The sequence below is a fragment of the Perna viridis genome, chromosome 12 (assembly GCF_037379345.1).
Source record: "Perna viridis isolate PV_CMFRI_1.1 ecotype Kerala chromosome 12, ASM3737934v1, whole genome shotgun sequence".
In the NCBI taxonomy this organism is placed as follows: domain Eukaryota; kingdom Metazoa; phylum Mollusca; class Bivalvia; order Mytilida; family Mytilidae; genus Perna; species Perna viridis.
The window spans coordinates 3,338,642-3,363,257 of record NC_142456.1 but is presented as its reverse complement, the minus strand read 5'-3'; the positions used below and the strand labels follow the sequence as shown (position 1 = coordinate 3,363,257).

The 24,616-nt window shown below is 32.5% G+C and overlaps 1 protein-coding gene across 2 annotated transcripts in view; it reads left to right on the top strand.

Moving 5' to 3' along the window:
* Positions 1 to 24,616, top strand: part of LOC148600788 (uncharacterized) — a 42,236-nt gene that overhangs the window by 5,887 nt on the left and 11,733 nt on the right. The window contains exons 1-11 of one of the 2 annotated variants that reach the window (XM_088554512.1): positions 994 to 1,050; positions 1,458 to 1,568; positions 4,464 to 4,566; positions 6,140 to 6,286; positions 8,343 to 8,474; positions 12,705 to 12,777; positions 14,985 to 15,070; positions 15,353 to 15,404; positions 16,290 to 16,387; positions 19,320 to 20,240; positions 23,807 to 24,199. In XM_088554512.1, the coding sequence (XP_088410638.1) occupies positions 1,536 to 1,568; positions 4,464 to 4,566; positions 6,140 to 6,286; positions 8,343 to 8,474; positions 12,705 to 12,777; positions 14,985 to 15,070; positions 15,353 to 15,404; positions 16,290 to 16,387; positions 19,320 to 20,240; positions 23,807 to 24,199 (2,038 nt within the window). In that variant the 5' untranslated portion in view covers positions 994 to 1,050; positions 1,458 to 1,535. Of the gene's footprint in view, positions 1 to 993; positions 1,051 to 1,457; positions 1,569 to 4,463; positions 4,567 to 6,139; positions 6,287 to 8,342; positions 8,475 to 12,704; positions 12,778 to 14,984; positions 15,071 to 15,352; positions 15,405 to 16,289; positions 16,388 to 19,319; positions 20,241 to 23,806; positions 24,200 to 24,616 lie in introns of those variants that run through there. The other variant, XM_088554514.1, reaches the window with a different exon arrangement.

Genomic DNA, 24,616 nt, shown 5'->3' with positions numbered 1-24,616 from the left:
CTTGAGCCTTACTTACTTAGGCTTAACAAAGCAAATAGATGTTTGATGTGTAAGTTCCGTTGTTCAAATTTAAAATTTCCTCTTGAAACAGGAAGGTGGTTAAGTATCCCAAAACAAGAAAGACTTTGTGAAAATTGTAAAATATTGGGAGATGAATTCCATTATTTTATGTCTGCAAATACCCTATGATGGTAGAGTTGAGAAATACATTCATAACCGCGTGGTTATACTTAAGAATGAAAGTCATGCGACTTAGTATTGTATAACGAAACGCTTGATTGACTTTATCGTGAATGTAATTTATTTACCCCTGTTATTGTTGATTGTTCGTGCTTGTATTTCGTTGATGCCCTCTTGTACACGTATGTGTCTGAGAATAATAAAACATCTAGTCTTGTCTTGTCGCTTGACATCCAACAATTAAGTTATAATTAAAATTTATTGCTCTAAATACATCCACGCGAAAATTCCGGACAGTATCTAATTGGCCTGGTATACACGTGTATTTAACTACACCATACAAGGTTATATATATAAAAAAAAAAAAACACGCAAAAAAGGGAATCGTTTTAACTAGAGTTTTTGCATTTTGTTTCGGATTTTTTTTCTCACTTTTCATCTTTTTTATAACTATGTCTATAACCTTCAATCCATAAAAAATATTTATATAAAATGTAATTCTATTTTTACAACCTTTTCCGATTTTTTTTCAAGTCATCCTTCAATGTTTTTTTTATATTTATTTTCTTTTATTTTTAACTCTTCCGTACGCGTTCAAAGTTGTATTTTGAGAATCTTGAACTCATTTCTTGACACTTTATCGGAATTTAAATTCATTTTTATTTCACTTTAACTAAAATAAAAAAAAAAACTTCTTGGAGCTTTTTTACTGCCTCTTGTCGCTATTTCTAGACTTCTTGACGCTTCGTGTCGCTTCTTGACACTTCTCATCGCTTCTTGTCGTTAATTAGTGAGACCGTATTTGAATAAACCAAAAATAGAATGGGGTTTTCCATGTTTTTTGACGAAGGGGTTTGCATCAATCCTACTGTAAGTCTAGCTTCATTTAATTATAATATTTAACACGAAATCTTTAACACGTCTTCATAGTCATATTACATAAGGGTTCATAATCGCGCAACATGCACAACATTAAGAACAACAACTACATAAAACCTCACACAACGAGTTCACTTTCACATTCACCACATTTTTTACGACGAATATACTAAACAAAGACAGATTTAGTGTTATTTGAGTATTACGTTTGGGCTTGCAATCACAGTTTTTTTTTTTTTATTAAATGATGTTTCAGATTGACTTTATTTTTAAACCTTTTTCATTTTAAATTGTTATCCAATATATATAATATTATGTATGGATTTTAGCATAACTCTAAGAATCATGTTTTATATAAGCACTATCTGAAAATATTATGAAGTATTATTTATTTGCAGAATGACTTATGCAGAGATCTCTTCCCCTGAAGCAAATAAAAGAAAGGAACCAGCCATAAGAAAAGAAGATTTGAAAACATGACTTTCAATTTTATTATTAGCACACTTATGGTAAGTAAAAAATAAAATTCCAGTTCTTGTTGTCACTTGTGCAAAACTTGACCTTCTGGATAAATACCAGTTGGAAAAATCATGTATCATCTTTTCCAAATATCCAAATTATTGCAGTTTCAGCATAACAATCGATATGAAAAGGCCTGTAAAGGTCTACATTGGGTCAAACTTATTAGATGACATTGGCTTTGAAAGGCGAAAGAAAGTTTTTTTTGCAGGTTTAAGGCATTATATTTGGAAAACTACAATAAATAGAAAAAACTTTTAATCAATGAATAACAGGAAAAAAATATGGAAGTGTTAGAGGTGGGACAAAACATAGCCTTAAGGTGAACACATGAAACAAAGAAGATCTATATCACAATAAAAACAGAAACTGAAGATAAGGGAAACAAGACATTACACAAAAAACTAAAGCACTAGAAATATGGACTCCCACAAAAAAAACGGATGTGACATGAGGTGCTCTATTAGGGTAAAAGTATGTTGCGCTTTGTCAGCAGCACCGGCCATATTGTAAGTGATTACATGACATGTGTCAAACATACTATTCATGCTAGAGTGAAGTAACTCATTTCAATGAAGTATCTTGATGTAAATTTAGTAAATATAACTCGGAAATAGTGGGAAAAATATATGAAATTAACAAAAATTAGACTGAGGTAACAAAAAATCACCATATAACATAGGCCATTATGGAGTGATCCTTATAAGACCTAGAAATTAAGATATGAATTGGGTCAAAGTAGTCAGACTTCTCCTTGACAGAGTAATTGTCCTTGAAAGGTGAAAAATAAGATTGTTTGGCAGTTTTCTGTCAAATATTTGGAAAACTATATTAGATAGAAAAACGTTCAATTAATGAAATAATCCTTAAATCATTAAGTCTAAATTGGGTTAAAGAGTAATCAAGGGATACAAGGTTATAGCGGTAATCAAAAGAATGTAATCCAGGGACAAAGACCAGACATGGAAAACAGACATACACAACAAAGAACATATGTTAACTAAAATCACACATACAAAGTAACAAAAGCAAATGAGCAACTCGGACTCCACTAAAAACTGGGAGCATGGACCAGGTGCACCGGTAGGGTAAGCGTCATCTGCTTTTCTAGAAACACCCACTGAGTTGCTCATAAAAAGTCAAGTCCGGGGTAGACAAATGAGGAAAGGAAAACTATGACCCGTTGAATAAATTAGTTTTGATGGTGCAGATGGATACACCATAACCATCCACGAGTTCATGATGATAACCATTAAAACTAATGCAGTGATGATTTCAATCTTGTAGCAACATAACCCTGTTCCAGAGTTCTAGCGCGATACAAAAAGTCTGCGTAGTTTCGGCAAGCTCTGGCATAACGTAGGAGTTGTGATATGAACACTCCATATGCAGGTGTTGAAGGGATGTTGCCACAGATGAAAGGAAAGTTGACAATTCTGAATGAAAAGTCATCACGTTTGTCGTATAGTTTGGTCAATAGTTTTCCTTTACCATTGATTTCTAAGTGTAGGTCAAGATATGAGGCTGACTTCACAGTGTCTGTAGTATCCTTGATCTCAAGTTCTTAGGGGTAGATGTGATGTATCAAATCCCCGAAATTAGGATTGTTTAAAGATAATACATCATCTATATAGCGGAAACTGAGATTGAAGGATCTAGCCAAACAATATTCTTTCTTTCTGATCAGGTCAGCTATAAAGTCAGCCTCATAAGAGTGAAGGAATAGGTCAGCAAGTAAAGGAGCACAATTTGTTCCCATTGGAATGCCGACCGTTTGTTGAAAAACACGTCCACCACACTGGACAAATATGTTGTTGATTAAAAATTCCAACATTTTGTAAACATCTTCCTCTGTATATTTGGAAGATGATTTGGAATTATTTCTTACAAAGTATGAGGAATCTCTACCAAGAACTATATATTTGTATCTAGGTGTACCATCTTTTTTGGAAAAACAACGATGTATAATGTCGGGATTTTAACTGAGTATGGGGAATAGAAGTATACAGTGTTGAAAAATCATAGGTTTTAATGCTATTATATTCAGATAATAGTCTTGAACTAATTGTCTCCAAAAGATCTTTCGAATTTTTTGGGATCCACATTGAATTAATTCCACTACGAGAATAACAAGTGTTGTGGTAGGACTGCAGACCCTCTTTGACAGTGAGTATAGAAGTTGAAAGTTTTGAAAGAGGTTAAAGTTATCAGACGACTCCTTGTTGGAGTTTTTGCTCCTCAAAGGCAAAAAATTAAGTAGGTGAGCAATTCAGGCTCCTTGGAACCTCTTATTTCAAACATTTTTTATTTGAGGGTCCAAAATGTGGGTGTGTTGGGTATGTGAGTGTCCTCACTAAGGTTCTTTAATCATTTTATAAATGAGTTTAGAATAGTGATTGGAACATTGAGCTTTTCAGCTATGTGCATGGTATTTTGAGTGATATGAATGAATGTAAATTGTGATTGATTGAGCTATCAGGCAAAGACCTTTTATTTCAAAGGGGTGGAGGGGGGTTTTGGGATTTTATGCTAAGTGAGGAAAAATACTTCACACAAGTGTCAAAATTTGTTTTCCAGCTGCAACTGAATTTAATTTTTTTATTAATAATTTTACGTTGTTAAGAATTATTTTTTTTTTTTTTGGGGGGGGGGTGGGGGAGGGGAGGGTGAAATTTGGTATAATTTTCTTTTTTATCCCATTCTCCTCATCACTAATAAAATGGTGAGTGCCTTAGCACTAGGATGTTTATTAATTTAGTAACATTAGATTATAACTCAATATATTTTTGGTAAATAGGATGAGTACACAGGGACTTAAAAAAAAAGAGATATAAAAGAACTTTTTAGGAAACAAATATGCTTAATTTTGACATCTTGTTTTTCAGGTTTTTGCTGTGACATTAGCACTAGACTGTAAAATAGGCCAGAAACAAAGAAAAGACACCAGTGGAAATACCATATGCTGCTTTACGGTTATTTGCAATACTAGTAAGACTATAAAAGACCAATCTACAACAGATACCAATTTGTCTGTTCTACTGCTCATTTGTACATCCACACATCATATAACAATCATAATGCTAAAAATGATTTTCATATAGCCACAAATAATTGTGGTCCTTTTTAGCTACATGTTCTTTTTTAAATGGAATTTGTTGTGAGGTGGATGACCTGGAACACTGCTATTTATTTTAGGTATTATATGTTTCCACAAAAGAATTATGGGAATTAAAGCAGTGAAAAAAGGACAGGGGCATATAGTGTTTTAGTGTTCATTGAGTTTTGGTTTTTTATGCAGTATTTTTTTAAGAATTTGATGAAACTTTGCATTCATTGATTTCCAATTACCATTATACATTGAGATTATATATCATTGCAACAGGGAGTTGATTGCTTTTGCCTCCACAAATTGACTTAACTGTTTCCCATCACTTTAGGGGAGACATATTGTTTTTGCCCTGTCCGTCTGTCTGTCTTTCTGTTTGTATCATTTTTGTAAGCTTCTTGGAAACTACTGGAACAAATTTCATGAAGCTTTGTAGGTAGTTTGGACATGATATGACGTTGTGCATATTAAATGGAATTAATGATTCACTTAATTTTGTTTAAGTTATACCCCTTCAAACAGATGGGGGAGACATAAGTTTTTGAAAGCAAAAAAACTTTAATTTAATTCCAATAAGAAATATGTGGACTCTATAAAAACAAGGACACACTTTTGTACAAATCAGGCAGATAATAGTAAGCCTTAATAGTTTTAGATATAGTGCTTGAATTCATTCTTCACTTGTAAATGCCACCTTTCAATGCCAATGTAAGTGCTGAGGCAGAATTGAAAAGAAAGTTAAAATGAAAATAGCTAATTGTTTTTGCAGTGCATTGCATATTCACCATATCCATTCTCCAATTGAAAATGTGTTATACCATTCTTCACAATTAAGCAAAAAGGGAATTGTTTCTAATTTTCAATGCCTATCATTTATCATTTTATAATACTAGTACAAATGTATCACCAAAAAAATGCATTCAATTGGTATCTAAAGATTTAAAAAAGGCATGTAAATCCCATCACTTTAAGCTGTAAAAATGTCATCCTCCATATCTATACCTCTAATGTCAAAACTACAGTTCAGAGTATTCATTAATCAATTTCAGTTACATTTCATTGCATCTTACTATTACCCTTTCTGGGGCATAGGCAGCCATGAAGCTGTCTTCATATGGCCCCGTTTCTAGATCTTCCCAATTTTTCATATCTGCCACTTGATCCCTTCTCTATGCATTTTAAGGTCTACCTTTTTTCATTTTTTCTGTAATATTTGTTGGTGGTTTTCTGAAACACCTCAAATGTCTCTGAAAAAGTTATTTCAATGCATTACAACCAGGTCAAACATTTTATACTGTTCTTTGTTCTTTGATCTGTATATAACAGTTTTGAATTTGAAGTAAAATTCTTGCTGTTTGATATTTTTGTATAAATTATATTTTAATTCTAATATTGTTATAGTTGTCTTGAAGACATTTCCCTTTCATTCTCCATTATTGTATTCAAATATTGTAGGTCAAGGGTTTACGCTCTGTAAGAAGGACCAAGGTTATGATTCCTGCTATGATTGTGGCCCTGACCAGTTCACATTGGATAAAATCAACACAGTTGATGCAGAGGGGGAGACTTCTGTCTGTCAGAATATTCCCAAGTGTGACACAAGTGAGATACAATCTAAAAAGACTGAGTTTAAAACTTAGAGATTTAATTATTACATTGTACAACTGAATTCACTGAAGCTGTTGGCAAAAATGAATTATACATGTATTTGTTTTTTTCTTTGAAGACAAAGCAATATGAGCATTATATACTGTGAAAGTATTCTTTTTCGTTGGGTACCAATTTTCATGGTTTTAGTGGGTTTGGTTTACCATGAAATTTAGTTCCCAAAGAAAAGTAAATTTTCCATTCATTTGTATGAAAAAGATGTGTGATCCACAAATTCAAGAATCAACGAACTGGTAAGTTTTCCCTAAACCATGAAAATTGCTACCCATGAATAAAAGTACTTTCACAGTAATACAACTTTCCTCCTCAAAGTATTTAAGTGATCTAAACAATTATATTACAATATTTAAACACTAGTATTATACAGTGAATTCCCAAGGAATTTTGAAAGGAGCAAAATGTAGCGCAGCACAACCCTTTATTTTGAACGTAATAAGATAACTATTAAAAATTAATTACATTTAAAAGTTACAGTATCTGCTAAATTAGTGCTATGGCCAATTAAAGTGCTGTGGTATATATGAAAATTTCACAAATATGTTGGGTCCCACAGCACCATATTGCCCTGGGGAGAACTCTGGATACTTGAATTCTTTATAAAGGTATTACAAGATAAATGCTCCCTTCAGCACAAGTTCAATGAATAAACATTAAAAGAATTATGGTATACTGGTGTCTACCCGTCAGTCCGTCCGTCTGTCATTCCCACTTTGCACAATCACTTAAAAATGCTGCCATCAATTTTTGTGAAACTGTGGTGAATTGTTTCCTTTGATTGATGTGATTTTACAATTCAGACTTTATTAAAAAGGATGGGGAATGTCATAGTTTTCAAACTATAACTCAATAGTGGTTGCACCTATTTTCATGAAACTTTGGTGAATTGTTTTGTTTCATTGATGTGAGCTCCCTTTATTTTTTTTTTAAACTTTTTGATTTTTCATTTTTAATTGATGGGACTTTGTTCATAAAAAAGGGGAATTACTTAAGTTTGCCCAACTTTCATAAAGGTTTGTTGAATAGTTCATTTCTATTAGTGTAAGCTCTCTTTTGATTTTTATATATTTTGGATTTTACATTTTTGAGTTACATGTAATTCATACAAATATACACCATTTTCCTGTTTTTGGACTCACAGATGCTTCCACCAAATATCTTGACATTCTGAATTGTGTATTTCTTTTGATCTAGGTTTTTGCCTTTTATTTATCATAGTCCCTACAGAAATAAAATTCTGGGATTTATAGAAAGTACTTTGTCTTGTTTTCTTTTAATAGTCCTTTAGTTTTTAAGCTATTTGACTGCTTCTATTCTAGTCAAAATATTATCCTGTATCATACATTAAATGACAATCAAAATTGATAGCTGTATCAAGCTTGAATTTTGTGTCCATATTTGCCCCATCTGTTCATGTTTGACCTCTACAGGTACATCTAGCTGCACTCCATGCTGAAGCATTTTATTTTAAAATGGTAACTGTAAAAATGTGGGTAGCAATATTTTCGACATGTATTTAATTTATGTTTTTATGTGCATATTTTCTGACAGATAAAACAGATCTGTATAAAACTTGAATGATCTTTGTCTTACTTTTCTGGGTTCAACCACTGAGGTTATATCAAGCTGTGTCCTGTAAACCATTTGATTAATTTTTCATTTTATACTTATAAAGGATAATAATTTCACAGTTATTTGACATCCTGAAAAAAATTGGGAATCGTAAAATAATGAGCTCCTACGTCAGTTTTATTTTACATATTTTTGCTTACCCTACCTGTGTACCTGGGCCAATCTCCCAGGACACGTGGTCCATGCTCCCAGTTTTTTTTGGGGTTCCTCATTTACTTCTGTTCCTATGTGCAAGTTATCTTGGTTGTTGCATGGTCTTTGTTGAATTTGTCTATTTTCGTTGTTTATACATTATCCCTGGATTATGTTCTCTTATATTTCCATTTTAATACTTGATACATTTTCTGTACTCTATTTTTAGAATCCAAGTACCTAAGCACTATCAGTTATCAATGTCTCTGTGATCGCAGCAAAGGTTACTATGGAGATCCAGATAACTGTCGAAAAGCACAATATGACTGTAACTTTGCAGGATATGAGTTAAAGAACGAAGGTAAGCTTAAACTAAAACTGTGCAGGATGTGAATTAGAAAACAAAGGTTAGCTTTATTGTAAAAAATCTAACTGTGCAAAATATGAGTAAGGGAACAAAGGTAAATATATTTAACTATGCAGATATGAGTTAGAGAACAAAGGTCTAAACTGTATTAACTGTGCAGTATAAAAGTTAGGAAACAATGGTAAATCTATTTAATTACGCAGGATATGAATTAGAAAACAAAGGTCTAAACTGTAATAACTGTGCAGTATATAAGTTAGGGAACAATGGTAAGCTCATACTTACTGTACTTGGCTGGATTTTTTGTAATGAAAAAGGTAATCCTATGCTTATTGCAATTTTGCAAGATAAGTGTTTTAAGAGAATTTGATGTAGTACATGGGCTGAGATAACCCCTATTGCACCCCCCCCAACTTATTAACCAAAATATGTTTTCAGGTTCCCTTATACCTCCCATTTGTGTATCTTTTTGTTGCCAAAAAATAAACTGAAGCATTTTTGTATTTTTTTGCTACTTTTTATACCTCGTTGAGACAAAAATACATTTTTTATGTTTTTTTTTATTCTTTGGACTTCTTCTTTGTACAAAGTGAAGTAAACTACATTTATATGTATCATCATGTAGTCAAATGTCTTAGCTTTACAATGGTACCAAGAAAGTTGCGGTAACATTAAGGGTTTTTGGGTAAAATGAAGAAATGTTCCCCTACCCCATTGATAAACCTCTGAAATTGGCATATTTTTCCATGTCAAAACCCCTAGAGTATTTATGTTTCAGTAGAAAATAGCTTATTTGGTATTTTCTGTTTAGTATTATCAAAATTTATACTTTTTGGGTTCTGTTGATAAATTGTGGTGATTTCGTAGTCAGAATTTATTAAAAAAAAAAATGGTGAAAAATGTGATTTTTTATTTTTTCTGTAAAAATTCATATAAATTCAAAGTTATTGCTTAACTAAAACAATTAGATTTGGTATCATTTGATAGTTCATTTAATTCACTGCATAAATAAACCACGAAAAACTAATTTTCAAGAATGAATTTTCAAAAATTGTTAAAAATATTACCCCTATCCCTGGAAAACTGGTCTCAGTATTAAACATAATTCTCTTTCATAGCATACCGTATAAAAATCATATTTAAGGGATTTACACTTAAGATAATGATATACTCAACATATCTGATCAATTCAGGTTCTTAGATTTCTTTTGGGGGTACAGTTACTGTAAAATTGAAAAAAATGTAAAAATGGGAATTTTCAGAATTTCAGAATTTCTTCTACCGTCCATCATTTCCTTTTTAGCTCACCTGGCTGGAGGCCATGCGAGCCATTGCCATCACTTGGCATCTGTTGTTGTTGTCGTCATTAATAATTTCTCAAAACTCTTCTCCTCTGACACTACTTGACCAATTAGAATCAAAATTGATTTGAATTTTCCTTGGGGTATCCTGCATAGAACTGATGTGTGGATATTTGATCTGTCAAAAAACATGGCCGCAGTTACTAAAAATATAGGGATCAGACATTAGTTATTCGCATATATCTCCAAAACTGTTAGTTTTAGCCAAATTCTGACAAGGTAAAAGTGTTCAGTCTGATGAGATCTATCTGTGGTTTAATTTCGGTTTTAATCTGTAAAGCCATGTTGGAGATATTGCTCTTTTTTGGTGTGTTTTTTGTTTTTTTTAATGTTATTTTATTATTCGAAAATCTCCTTATCTCACACTACTTGACCAATTGAAACCAAACTTGGTATGAATGTTCCTCTTCCCTAAACGATTTAGGGCAATCTATCATTTTATGTCCTGTCTCATGGCAAGTTCTGCAGACCCAGTCATTTGGGCATTCATATATTAAATGATCTGGACTCAAGCATTTGTGACATTTTTTATCTGTTTCTGCTGACAATTTTTCCTTAAATTCTGGTTGACCTGCATGAAACACTAGAGCCATATATTTCCCTATTTGTAAGTTTCTTGGTATGGGCATTTTCAGGACTTTACTTATCACAACTCTATTTCCAGTCTGACAGTCTGTTAACTTTCCATTTACCCTTAGCCTTTCTCGTGAAAAATTAACTATTTCACATCCATTTAAGGTCAATGTGCGTTTAATCTGCCTGACATCCGCTGAGATAGGGACATTTTTCACTGTGATTTTGATGGTATCAGGTGTTAAATACCAGGGTTATAAGGATTTTGCGAGTACAGAGGAATCTTCCTGCCACGAAGATTGACCCCTGTCACTAACATAGACAGTCTGTCCTCCTCATTATTGAGATACACCTTCCACATTTCTCTAACTCTCTGAATTCCCTTGATGCACTCAGGCGGGATTTGTTGTCCCATGGCTTTACATATCTCTATGTTGGTTAGCCATAGAGACCTTGGGGGCTTTGTTGCGCCATGTACATCTTTAATAAAAATAGGCTTGACAAAGTTACTAGAATCATATTTTTCATCATCATTCGTCTTATGTTGTGAGTGTTCAGCATTTAAAGTGTTGTTATTGATTACAACTCCGGAATAAGAGGCCATGTTTTCTTTGCTTTGAATTGGCGAGCTCGCTTCAGGACTATTTTCATCTAAATTTGTGCTTTGTATCTTGGTGTTTGTCTTCCTGCCATCTGAGGTGTTTGTACATGCCTGTCTATTGGCCCTTGATTTTTGTCCTTTTTTGTACCACTACCTTGTTTCTGTTGACGGTTACCTTTGTTTTCATTTTGTTTTCCAGGCACTGCCTTATTATTTTGCTTTCTATTTGGATGAACCTCTACATTTTCAGTTTTCTCAACTTCTGTAATGTCTGTATCAACCATAGCATTTGCTTCATTTTCAGAAAATGAATGTTCCTTGCAATATCCTGTATAGAACTGAAGTGGGGATTTTTTATCCATCTAAAAACGTGTCCACCATTACTAAAAATAGAACATAGGAGTGGAATAGTAGTTTTTCGCATACTGTTAGGTTTAGCCAAATTCTTATCAAGAATTGATGGGTTCAACATGTTGAGATCTACCTGTTAGTAAATTTTCTGTTTAATCTGTTAGGCCATATTGGATTTATAGCCATGTTTTTGATGTTTTTTTTATGTTTTTCCTTCCAAAAATCTTCTCCCCTGACATTACTTGATCAATTGGAACCAAACTTGGTATGAATGTTCCATAGGGTATTCTGCATAGAATTGTTGTAGAGATTTTTGATCCATTGAAAAACATGGCCATGGTTTCTGAAAATAGGACATTGGAGTCAGATTTTTTCGAACGTATCTCCTAAACATTTAAGTTAAGCCAAATTCAGACATGGGTTAAAGAATTCAGCAGAATGAATATCTATTTGTAAATTTTCTGTTTAATCTGTTAAGCCTTGTTGGAGTAATAGCCCTTTTTCAACATTATTTTGCTCTTTTATTAAAAATAGTAAATAATGTTTTTCTTTCAAAAATCTTCTCCTCTGTAACTACCAGACCAATAAGAACCAAACTTAGTAGAAATATTTCTTAGGTTATTCCATGTAAAGGTCATGTGGGGATTTTCGATCTGCCGAAAAACATGGCTACTGTTACTTAATATACAACAAAGGGCTCGGTCAAATTTTTTGATACATATCTCCAAAACAACTTGGTTTAGTCAAATTCTTTAAATTCTTATTATAAAGCCTACAAAAGTCTGTATTGTCTGTAAAGTTGTCAGACAACTCCTTGAAAGAGTTTTTTTCCCTTAAAGGATAAAAATTATGTTTCTTATAGTTGTCAGCCAATATCTTGAAAACTATGAAAGATAGGAAGAAACTTTCATTTGCTTACATGATCCTTATGTTAAGGCCTACAAAAGTCTGCAAGGACATTGTTGTTAGACGACACATTGTTCAAGTTATTGTCCTTAAAGGGCAAAAATGATGTTTTTCAGCAGTTTTCAGCCAGTATCTTGAAAACTATAGTAGATAGAGTAACTTTCAATTGATTGTATAAGTACTACCAAAGTCTACATGAGTCAAAATTATCAGACAACTCCTTGTTAGATTTATTGCCCTTGAAAAGCAAAAGATTAACCAGTTGAGCCAATTAGGCTCCTTGGAGCCTCTTGTTTTATCTTAAAACTTCTGAACAAAATTATGTTGAGATAGAACATTAGATTTAGAAGAGTTAAAGATTTCTTTACATGAATCTGTGCTTAACTGAGTAACTTATCTCAAAATTGTTATATTCATATCCTTTTTTTTCAGGCAATTGTGACAACTGTGGAATGGAAATGTATAAATCCAGCAATGACAATAGTCTTTGTAAAGCCAAAACAAAGTAAGATGCAGGTCCTGACTGAGTCAAAATAGGGTGAATCAAGTACTGTAAATTGGGGTATCTTGGTCGAGGTTTTGTTTTGGTTGATTTGGCCCTTCTCTTAAAAGTGCCAAAATATGTAACGTATGCAAAAATTTAGCCAATTTAGTATTGGTAGGTTTGGGTAAAAGCAAGATTAATGTGTGACATGCATATAGAGTTAAACCCTAGAAACATTAATGTACTTTGGTTCAAGTTGTAATTTGAAAACTGTATTCCATGCAGTATCAGCCTGAGACCGGCCCGTGGAGTGATATAGGTCGAGGGTTGATACCGCATGTGATACAGATTTTAACATGTCATGTTCATTATATCATATTTTTAACCATACTTCAGGTTCACAAGCTAATATTTTGTAAAGGCTAGGTGTCTTTAATGGCTTGGACAACTTTATTAGCAAAAAATATCTTTATGGTTATTAGATTTTAATAAAACACAAATGACAGTCTTTTAAGCCAAGTTCATCAACTGTGACATTGGAGCAAATCAATTACCAGTAACCATGAGTAGCATATGTTTACATAGCAATTAAATTAACCCATCCTTAAGCTAGGTAAACTGCAGTAAGAAGCATTGGATTCTTGTTAGAAGTCTAGCGCGATACAAAAGAGTCTGCATAGTTTCGGCAAGCTCTGGCATAATGTATGAGTTGTGATATGAACACTCCATATGCAGGTGCTGAAGGGATGTTGCCACAGATGAAAGGAAAGGCGACAATTTTGAATGAAAAATCATCATGTTTGTTGTAAAGTTTGGTCAATAGTTTAACTTTACAGTGTAGGTCAAGATATGAGGCTGACTTCACAGTGTCTGTAGTATCCTTGATCTCAAGTTCTTTGGGGTAGATGTGATGTATCAAATCCCCAAAATTAAGATTGTTTAAAGATAATACGTCATCTATATAGCGGAAACTGAGATTGAAGGATCTAGCCAAACAATATTCTTTCTTTCTGATCAGGTCAGCTATTAAGTCAGTCGCATAAGAGTGAAGGAATAGGTCAGGAAGTAGAGGAAAACAATTTGTTCCCATTGGAATGCCGACCGTTTGTTTAAAAACACGTCCACCACACTGGACAAATATATTGTCGATTAGAATTTCTAGGGCTTTGTAAACATCTCCTGTGTATTTGGAAGATGATTTGGAATTATTTCTTACAAAGTATGAGGAATCTCTACCAAGAACTATATATTTGTATCTAGGTGTACCATCTTTTTTGGAAAAATAACGATGTGTAATGTTTTTATGTTGGGGTCTGAGTATGGGGAATAGAAGTATTCAGTGTTGGAAAATCATAGGTTTTAATGCTATTATATTCTGATAATAGTCTAGAACTGATGGTCTCCAGAAGATCTTTCAAATTTTTCAGGATCCACATTGAATTAATATGACTACAGGAGTAACAAGTATTGTAGTATGACTGCAGACCCTCTTTGACAGCTGTGAGTTTAGAAGTTAAAAGTTTTGAAAGAGGTTTGGTGGTAAATTTTGGAGATCCAGCTATCTAATGTTGTTTGTATGGATTCTTGTGGATATTAGGAATCCAGTACATAGACTATTAATCCCAATCATAGTCTTTGGTAGAGAGACCAAAAGAGGATAGCACAGATTTATGGAATAAGAAATATGGCACCCTTATCCTGTAATAAAGAATTTAGATCATCTGTTTTGATTTTCCAAAAAAAAGTTTGATGAAGAAATTGTCGATAAACAAACATCCTTGTTGTAAAGCTATATTATTTTTTCTGGTGTTCCTAGATTGTTTTGCAAATTTTGCACTAAAAGCAATGTCACAAATCAACGACGATATATTAGTTTGTGCCATACAATGTGCATAACCAATATTGTGATTTGTCATTAAATGAATTTTGAGTTTCCATATTGTTGTCCTGAATATTGCAGGAACATTATGTGACTGTAACCATGGTGACAATGTCATAACTCCTTGTTAAACTGTTCATGGATTTCTGTACAACCCAAAAAGAATCAGCGGCATTATTCAGCATCTATATTTTTTGGTGTCCTAACAATAACTTGGATGGATCTCTTTGAAATTGTATTCCAAGGTGTCATATCACAATTAGAAGACTGGGCCATAATTTCCTTTAGTGCTAGTATTTGTAAAAATTCTAAAATGCAAACTTTTCTTCACATCAACTTTTTTATTTAGATGCAAAGAGAATGAGATTGAAACTGACAGTGGTTCAATAAAAAGTGATAGAGTTTGTACTGAAATAACTACAATATCAACACAAGGTATGCAGTGCATAATGATTACTCTAGAAATAAGTTTAAATACAGATGTGATTTATCTAACCATCTTAGGAAATTAATATAATCAAACCAGAAAGATATTAGACATTATTTATAAGTCCAGATTAAGTATTCATTAAACTACTGAGCATGCTACAAAACTTATTTTTTCATTGTGTGAAAAAAATTATTTTTTACTAGTGACTCAGTGCTTTAATTTTCTCTAGGCTTTTTGATACCCAACTGTTGATTGGCAATTTATGTACTTTATTCATATTTTTTAAGCTCCTACCTCACCTACTAAGGATTTAGATGATAAAGATAATACTAGTAAATGGTAAGTATTCATTGGTCCATTTTTTATTCAAATTATTGAGTAGCATGCATATTGTTATTCTGTAATTACTGTATACAATTGCAGATATTGAAGCAGTGATTAACAATTAATTAAATTAAAAAAAAAACCTGGGTTAATGTGGTAATATCAAGCTGCACCCTGTGAAGCATAATAGATTAATTAATTGGAAAGACTGAATAACCAAAATATGATCACGAGTGCTGAAGAATGCCTAGATTTAACGAGTGTGCTTAACTTGTTCAGCGCACAAGTTAAATTTTAATGCGTTCTTGGCACAAGTGATCACATTTTGATTATTCACGATAACCAATTGATTATCCTATTTATTATATAGATTTCCAGCATTGTTCATTGGTATTTTCAACATAAATTTAAAATTTTGTGTACGACGGATTGATATTCACATTGTGACGTTTTGGTGGGAGAAAGCACGAGAGTGAAATTACCTAGAGTGAATAACCAAAATATGATCACGAGTGCCGAAGAATGCCTAGATTTAATGATTGTGCGGAACTTGTTCAGAGCACAATTTATAAATTTTAATGCGTTTTTGGCATGAGTGATCATATTTTGGTTATTCACGATAACCAATTGATTATCCTATTTATTATATAGATTTCCAGCATTGTTCATTGGTATTTTCAACATAAATTTAAAATTTTGTGAACAGCGGATTGATATTCATGTTATGACGTTTTGGTGGGAGAAAGCACGAGAGTGAAATTACCAAATTTATTTCACAGTGTGAATTATTGAAAAAAATTGCACTGGGAACATTCGGTAAATCACCGCTATCTATATAATAATTTAATTTCTTAAGCAAACGTTATGGTGCTATACAAAATTACAACTTGATTTTTTTAGGACAATATATATAGTTTGCAGTGTAGCTGTCTGTGTACTCATCTTGCTGCCTGTGATTGTAGGCTACTTTTTCTGCTACAAACATCGAAGATGCAAAGGTAATTATATAAGACCTGCAAAATAGAGCTCCACACAGCAGCAAATGTATATTGCACTAAAATGCATGTAGGCACTCTTTTCCTGATAAACCTTCTGGAGAAAATACATGTATTGTGTGTATGAGTAATCAAAGGAACCAAGATTTTAGTGGAAATCAGAAAGAATGTAATCCAGTGACAAATACACACAACTAAGAACATAAAATAACCAATCTAATATGTACAAAGTAACATAAGTAAATGAGCAACTCATACTCCACTTAAAACTGGGAGCATGGACCAGGTGCACTGGTAGGGTAAGCACCCTCTGCTTTTCTAAAAATTCCCACTGAGCTGCTTATTAAAGGTTTAAGTCCAGGGTAGACAAAAAGAGGAAAGAAAACTAGGAACCAATCAGTTGTCATGGTGAGGATGGAAACACTGTAACGATCCACAAGTTCATGATGACATTGTTATAAATGAATTTTTTATATATATATATAAATTTTAGTACTGTATTTTCTTTTATTTTACTTATAATGTTGGTTATTTGTTACATTATACATAAGTTGTGTATGCTGTGTATGATGTGTTTTTTGTCTGTGTGTTGTTTTTCAGTGATTTCTGTTTAAATGAACTGTGTATCCATAATAATATCATACAAATTTGGGCTGCTGATGGTAATAACGATAACGATTTGTTTTTATATGTTGGACTTATTCCATTTTTATGACACCTTGACCAGGATTGATAAGAACAATGTGACAATGCAATTCCAAAACAGTGTATTTGTAAAAAAGAAAATCTCATTTCTATCATTTTTAAATATGTATTGTGTTTTTTAAAATAAGCAGTTTTAAAAAGTAAAAATACACACTATGCACTGGTAAGGAATGTAACTACTCTGAAAAAATTGTCGACATATACACACTCATTTAAATGCAGACATCTTCGGTGCACGACTTTATTCTAAAATATATGGTAGTCACTTTTATAAGTTGTTGTGAACTCAGAAACATACTTTTTATGCATGTGCATTCTTTTGTTAACTCAATAATAATGGTATAGTTTTTATAAAACCAAATTTTTGCGGTTGCATTATGTAATGAAGCAGTTGTCATTATTGTTATTCAATTGTGTTGTTGCCAGCATAGTTTTCATTGTCATTGAAGGTTTATTTCTCATTCAGTTTGTCAAATTGGCAAATTGAATGAGAAATACCAGTAAACCGTCTATATCAACTTTAATTGAGCACCTTTTTAACCCCTTTTAGCCCCTTTCTTGCAGAACTATCGGAACTAATGATCCCATATTAATAGCAGTTTCTTCTAACAGCAAGTAATAATTTATCAACTTTTCATGACATTTGGTTCACTACAACTAAAGTTATCCATCAAAAACGAACAAAATGAACAACATTTAATTTGCGGTCATATATTGGTATAGGTCAGTTGTTGTCGTCATCTGTAGACACTTTGTTTTTGTGCAATTTCTGAGCTAGCTTTCTGTGAGCATTCTATATAAGTAGACATCTCACTTATCTATACGATTTTTGTTGAGGTATCAAATGTAGAGAATTGGATGTATCATTGAATGGATTTTATGGGTTTTTTTTGTTATGTCAGTTAATTTTTGACTTTGATGAATATTTTTTGTATTTGTGTTTTTTTTACAAGTGTTTTAGGAAATATACTAGCAAATTTACTCTATTTTTTTACTTGTTTTGAGATAATGGAATACAAAGTTATCCATGAAAACACCCTGAAAGCAGAACTTTCTTCTTAAATTGAATTTCAAAATATTGTGCAATATTGTGTCCATGCTTGCCCCAAGTGAACAGAGTTCAACTGGCTGTGGTTGTATCTTGTAAGCCTCAGCGAAGCTTTTTATTTTTTTCATTTTGTGATTTGTATGGTTTAGGCTTAGAAATAAAAGACATGTCAGGCTACTCTAACCCCTTTTCCCAGTTTTGTGCTAAATACAAATGTATGTAGAAATCTCATATTGAAAAAAACACTTTTCTTCAATTGCAGTATAAAATATAAAATGTAAAGTAAATGTGCGAATTTTCATCAGTTTTCCCCACAGATGAATCAGCATGTATTTGGCTTAGCAATATTTTGAGTTGTTGGTGAAACAGAATAGTGAGCCAGGCTGAATTGATACGTATGGTAGCATTATAAAGTTTAAGTTCGTATATGCCAGAGGTGTTTACTTATACAGATTTTCTGTATTTTGTACAAATTTTGACTGCAAATTATGCTCTACTTATTGTGAATATCACCATAGTACCTTTGTTAAAATTTCTGGAAGTTCAGGATTTTACGGATCATTTCCATTGAGGTAACAGTGAAAAGATATGGATTGTCATTAAGTAGTATAAAAAGATATGATGAACCCCTTTTCATGTACTGTAAATACAATGATTGCAATATAATAGTATATATAAAGTATTGTTGCACAAGGTTTTCCATATAGGCTAAGTAATCTGCCTTAAGTTTTGCCATATTGGACTGATGCACAACCCAATCCCAATGTGGCTAGTTGAGGACCATTAACAAAACCAATGTGGAAAACCTTACACAATTATACAATTATTGTCTAACCAGTCTAACATGTTGTAGTTCCCAGTCTTATGTAAATTTTAACTAAGCCAATATTATGAGAATCAAAATATTTCATGAACTTTGCAAATAATTCAATCACTCACATTGTCAACATTTCTCACTTTTCCCATTATTCTGCACAGACAGTTTTAATGTGAATTATCAAAGTTTTTTTTTTTTTTTATAAAATTCACCTGTAAATCCAGATGACAAAGAAACAGTTAATATTGGACTGGTCAGAACTTGGCCAATATGAATATTGGATGGATATTTGTTGAATTGGTATACTTTTACATTCTGTGTTGAATGTATTATGTACTTTTATCATTTGTGTGATATTTTTACAGCATTTAGAAAAGAAACAAAACCAGATGATGGCAATCTCAGTGAATCAGACCCAGAGAAAAATCCACTTATTGAAAGTAGACCTGGTTCTGATGATAGTGGTAATTTATATTTTGATAAAAGAAAAAACAATGGAAATTCTTCAAATTATACTGGAGGAAACGAAACCAGTAAGCAAGGAAATTTGGTCCACATAGATGTTGTAGATGAAACAAGTACATCAGCTAGCCAATTGGATGAATCTCTGACTCCTGTCAAATTTGGTGAATCGAGAAAATTACCTATGACACAAAATTCCTCTACATCTAATTCTCTTAATAGCAAAGCTAAATGTTCTCAGGCTGGGGATCTGAATTCTAAAGAAAACAATGCAATGTGGCCATCTAGTAAACACTCTGATTGTAGTAGGCAAGATGACCTAAATGCATGTCAGACTGGTAATAAAAACAGTGTTGAAATTGTTGGAGATGAGACGGAGAAGGATAAGCATGAATATAATAAATTGTCTGAAGAAAGGGAGCAAACTCTTAGAAAAATAGGGTTTGAAAATCATGAAGGATTTGATAATTTGTCTGGATCTGAATCAAAAGATTTAACTGACTGTACAGATGTGAAATGTGTTGAAAATTCAAATCCTGACAAAGACACTGGCATTGAGACTGGAGCAGACATTGGTGTAATCACTCCATGTGAGGTTACACCTCCTCAACCTGGACCTGTAACCACAGGGAGGGAAGAATACAATATGCCTCACTTAAACTTATTAAGTGTGGAATTATCTGAGTGTGGTAATTCTGGAGAAATTGAAGATCCTACAAAAAATTCAACCAGAGAGGTAGATAACACATTCCAGACGAAAAGGAACAAACAAATCAAACTTCCTGAAGCTTCAGGTCAAATTGATGGATTACCTGTAGGGCATGGTAAGTAATGTTTTAACTATAAATTTGTACATGAACTGGCCATTTATATACTCCTTGCAAACAAAATTTGGGATATGTTTGTATGTCTATGACTGTCCACATATCTTAAAAGCGTAAATTTAAAGAAGGTTAGACATTTATTCAGGTATAAATATAGTGATACTAATGTATGTAAATCAAATTTTTGGGAGATTTTGGAATCTATTCGAATATGAGGTATTATATATATATATATATATGAACTTTTGAAAGTCAAAGGCCTAGGTATAAATTAATAATTATGTAAGATTAGAACAGACTGAATACTTATTTGCTGATATATGTAAAATTAAAATATAGTAAAACATGCTCAGAAAAAAACACAGAAATATGACAATGTGGACACATAATTATTATAATGGTCTATTGAAGAAGAATTGATATTTGGTTTATCTTAGAATTGTCAGAGGATGTAGAAAATTACAATAGAATGATAGGGGAAATGTGAGTTATCTTTCTTAGTTCTCGCGGTTAAAACTCTCATTATGGCAAGCCAAAGTGGACAAAAATCAACATTTTGTAATATAAGAAAATGAATTTTTAATATTACAAAATAATTTTTTTAATATTAGAAAAGATTTTTTAATATTAGAAATTCATTTTGTAATATTACAAATTGAATATGTAATAATAGAAAATGAATTTGTAGTATTAGAAAATGAATTTGTAATATTAAAAAATCACTTTGCTATATCAAAAAAAAATCATAATTGAATACGACAAATCCATTTTCTAATATTAAAAAATCATTTTTCAATATTAGAATTTCAATTGATTTTTAATATTAAAAATGTGTTTTGTAATATTAGAAATCTAATTTGTAATATTGGAAAATGAATTTGTAATATTAGAAAATGAATTTGTAATATTAGAAAATCACTTTGCAATTGAATTTTTAATATTAAAAAATGATTTTTTTAATATTAAATAGTGTTTTTTGATATAAGAAATCTAATTTGTAATATTAGTAAATAAATTTGTAATATTAAAAAATAGTTTTTTAATATTAGAAAATGCTCATTTTTGTCCGCTTTGGCTTGCCATATCTCATCATAGTATACAGTTACATTGTACATACCAAATACGGCATAACATAACTGATATCTCATATGACTTTATTAATGTCTGTAAAACAGGTCAAAAAGGAAGAATATAAGTACTATGAAAGTGGAGAGCCAGACATGACAATGTGGCTATGACCTAATTTATACCGGGTATATAACATCATATACAGAAAACATTATGTACAACATACACAGAAATATTAATGCTCCACACATAATGCTTTCAAATAAAATTGAACAATGTCTACAGTAGGAAGTAGTCATTATGAGTGACTACAGATACATGTACCTGTGAAAAAATACCCCTGAAAATCGGGAAAACTATACATGAATATGTTAAACTGTACTATAATGACAAATCCCAGGAGAATGTAATTTTATTCTTCATAATGCATTCAACCAAATTATTTTACATTTATCTTTCTTAGATGATGAATTATTGCAGTGCATTTCATGTGCTAATAATTTTGCAGTTCAGATAACATTTTGAATAAGATTTCAAGAGTCTTTGTCAGGAATACCCATCAGGGTGGCCTTGGGCAGACATTTTCACCATGGTGGGGTTGTTGTCTCTTTGACATAATCACCATATGTATTCTCGTTATTTCATATATAGGTGTGACACTTACACATTTGTCGTGTTTCTACATATCTGTTCTTTTTCAATTACTGTTCATATTAAAGATGTATAAGTACTGACAAATATTATATGGTAATGCAGGTCATGTAATCATTCTTATTCTATCAGTTGTCTGAACCATAATCTTTTTGTCATTAAACGTAGGTTTTAAATCTTGGCATGTGTTTGCAATATTTCTGGACCTGCATTACCATCATTGTCAGCACTTACTGGTAGGCCAAAAAAATGTATGTCTTTTATAAAAATAGGGTAGGTAAATGTAGGTAATGATTTCTTTTTTTTTACGAATTTTTTTTTACCTTGAGTTGATGGGGCCAGAATCTCAAGTTTAATAGTGCTCAAACCAAAATGACAATAAAAATAGGGTAGGTAGTGAAACCAGAAACACGCACAATTTTTTATTTGGCCCTACAATTTATATAAAACTTTTTCTATTGTATGAAAGAGTAACCATGGGAACCAAGGTTATAGCGGTAATCAAAAGAATGCAATCCAGGGACAAAGACCAGGCATGGAAAACAGACACACACAACAAAGAACACAAAGTAACTAAAATCATACATACAAAATAACAAAAGCTAATGAGCAACTCGGACTCCACTAACAACTGGGAGCATGGACCATGTGCACCGGTTGGGTAAGCATCCTCTGCTTTCTAGAAACACCTGCCAAGCTCTGGCATAACGTATAAATTGTGATATGAACACTCCATATGCAGGTGTTGCAGGGATGTTGCCACAGATGAAAGGAAAGTTGACAATTTTGTATGAAAAGTCATCACGTTTGTCGTAGTTTGGTCAGTAGTTTTCCTTTACCATCAATGTCTAAGTGTAGGTCAAGATATGAGGCTGACTTCACAGTGTCTGTAGTATCCATTATCTCAAGTTCTTTGGGGTATATGCAATGTATCAAATCCCTGAAATTAGGATTGTTTAAAGATAATACGTCATCTATATAGCGGAAACTGAGATTAAAGGATCTAGCCAAACGATATTCTTTCTTTCGGATCAGATCAGCTATAAAGTCAGCCTCATAAGAGTGAAGGAATAGGTCAGCAAGTAAAGGAGCACAAATTGTTCCCATTGGAATGGTGACCGTTTGTTGAAAAACACGTCCACCACACTGCACAAACATGTTGTTGATTAAAAATTCCAGCATTTTGTAAACATCTTCTGTATATTTGGTAGGTGATTTGGAAATATTTCTTACAAAGTATGAGGAATCTCTACCAAGAACTATATATTTGTATCTAGGTGTACCATCTTTTTTAAAAAAAAAACAACGATGTATAATGTTATTAAGTCGGGAATAGAAGTATACAGTGTTGAAAAATCATAGGTTTTAATGCTATTATATTCTGATAATAGTCTTGAACTGATTGTCTCCAAAAGATCTTTCAAATTTTTCAGGATCCACATTGAATTAATACCACTACGGGAGTAAAAAGTGTTATGGTAGGACTGCAGACAGTTGTGAGTATAATTAATGACTCTGAATTAACATTGTAAGCTAGGTGTAGTAAGGGAGCTACCATTTGACTTGGGTGGGGGTTAGGATCATATTTTGTGTCCTGGATTATTTTTCAGTATAATTTCTGAGATTACTTTTTATTTTCTACTCTAGCCTGTCCTGGATTATTAATTTTATATCCTGATCTTTTTTTACCACTTACATCCTGTTTTTTTAGTTTACCCTGTTGTTTATTCTGGATATATCATAATTCTACTTTTTTATTTCAAAATTTGATCCTAGACCCACATAAAAGTCAAATGGTTATTCCCTAAAAGAAGAAAAATCAGTAACTAGCAATTTCTTTTTTCTAGCAATACCAATTAGGAGTAGTTCGACAGCAAGTAATGGCAATGCACCTCTTATTCACCAAATATCAACTCAAGCAGACATGCTGAACAACCCAACATCACAGAATGGAGATGAAGTTGCTCAAGCCTTAAATAATGAAAACTATAAGGCAGTGTATAATTCACGAAGACCTACTGTATTAAATGAATTCCCAGAAACATTTGTAGAACATGTAACTCCTATAGAAAGAGAAGATGAAGAGGGGCTGTTGAATCAGGAGGAAGGTTCAGATGATAATGTTGAAGCTGTTGTGGAACAACCAACCAATCCTAATTGTGCTGAAGTTGCAAGGGGTTCCTCAAGTACTCCGAGTTTGCCAGTTTTGTCACAGCAACCAGAATCTGCAAATTTTCCAGGTAAGAACATGAAGCAAAAAAGCCTGCTCATTTAAAGAGAATGAATATGGTGAACATGTCAAAGAGACAATATTCCGTCGAGAAGAAAAATGTCAGCTCAAGGCTACCCATGGGTCTTCATTGAATGATGAGGGAACCCTCACACTACAGGGCAGCTGGCCGCAAAACAGCATTGTACACTGTTTCAGTGAAATAGTTGCTCTTATAGACTCCAGCAATATAAAAGTAAACTAAACAAGTCATAAGAGGCCAGAAATTCCTGACTTGGGACAGGCACAAAAGATGTGGCAGGGTTAAATTACTTTGGCATGATTACAACTCTCCCTCTTTTTATATCTGGCCACTGTGGAAAAAAATATTACACAATTAAGTACACCTAAAAATCAGTTCAAAAAGGTTTGAGCCCCTTGTTAGAAT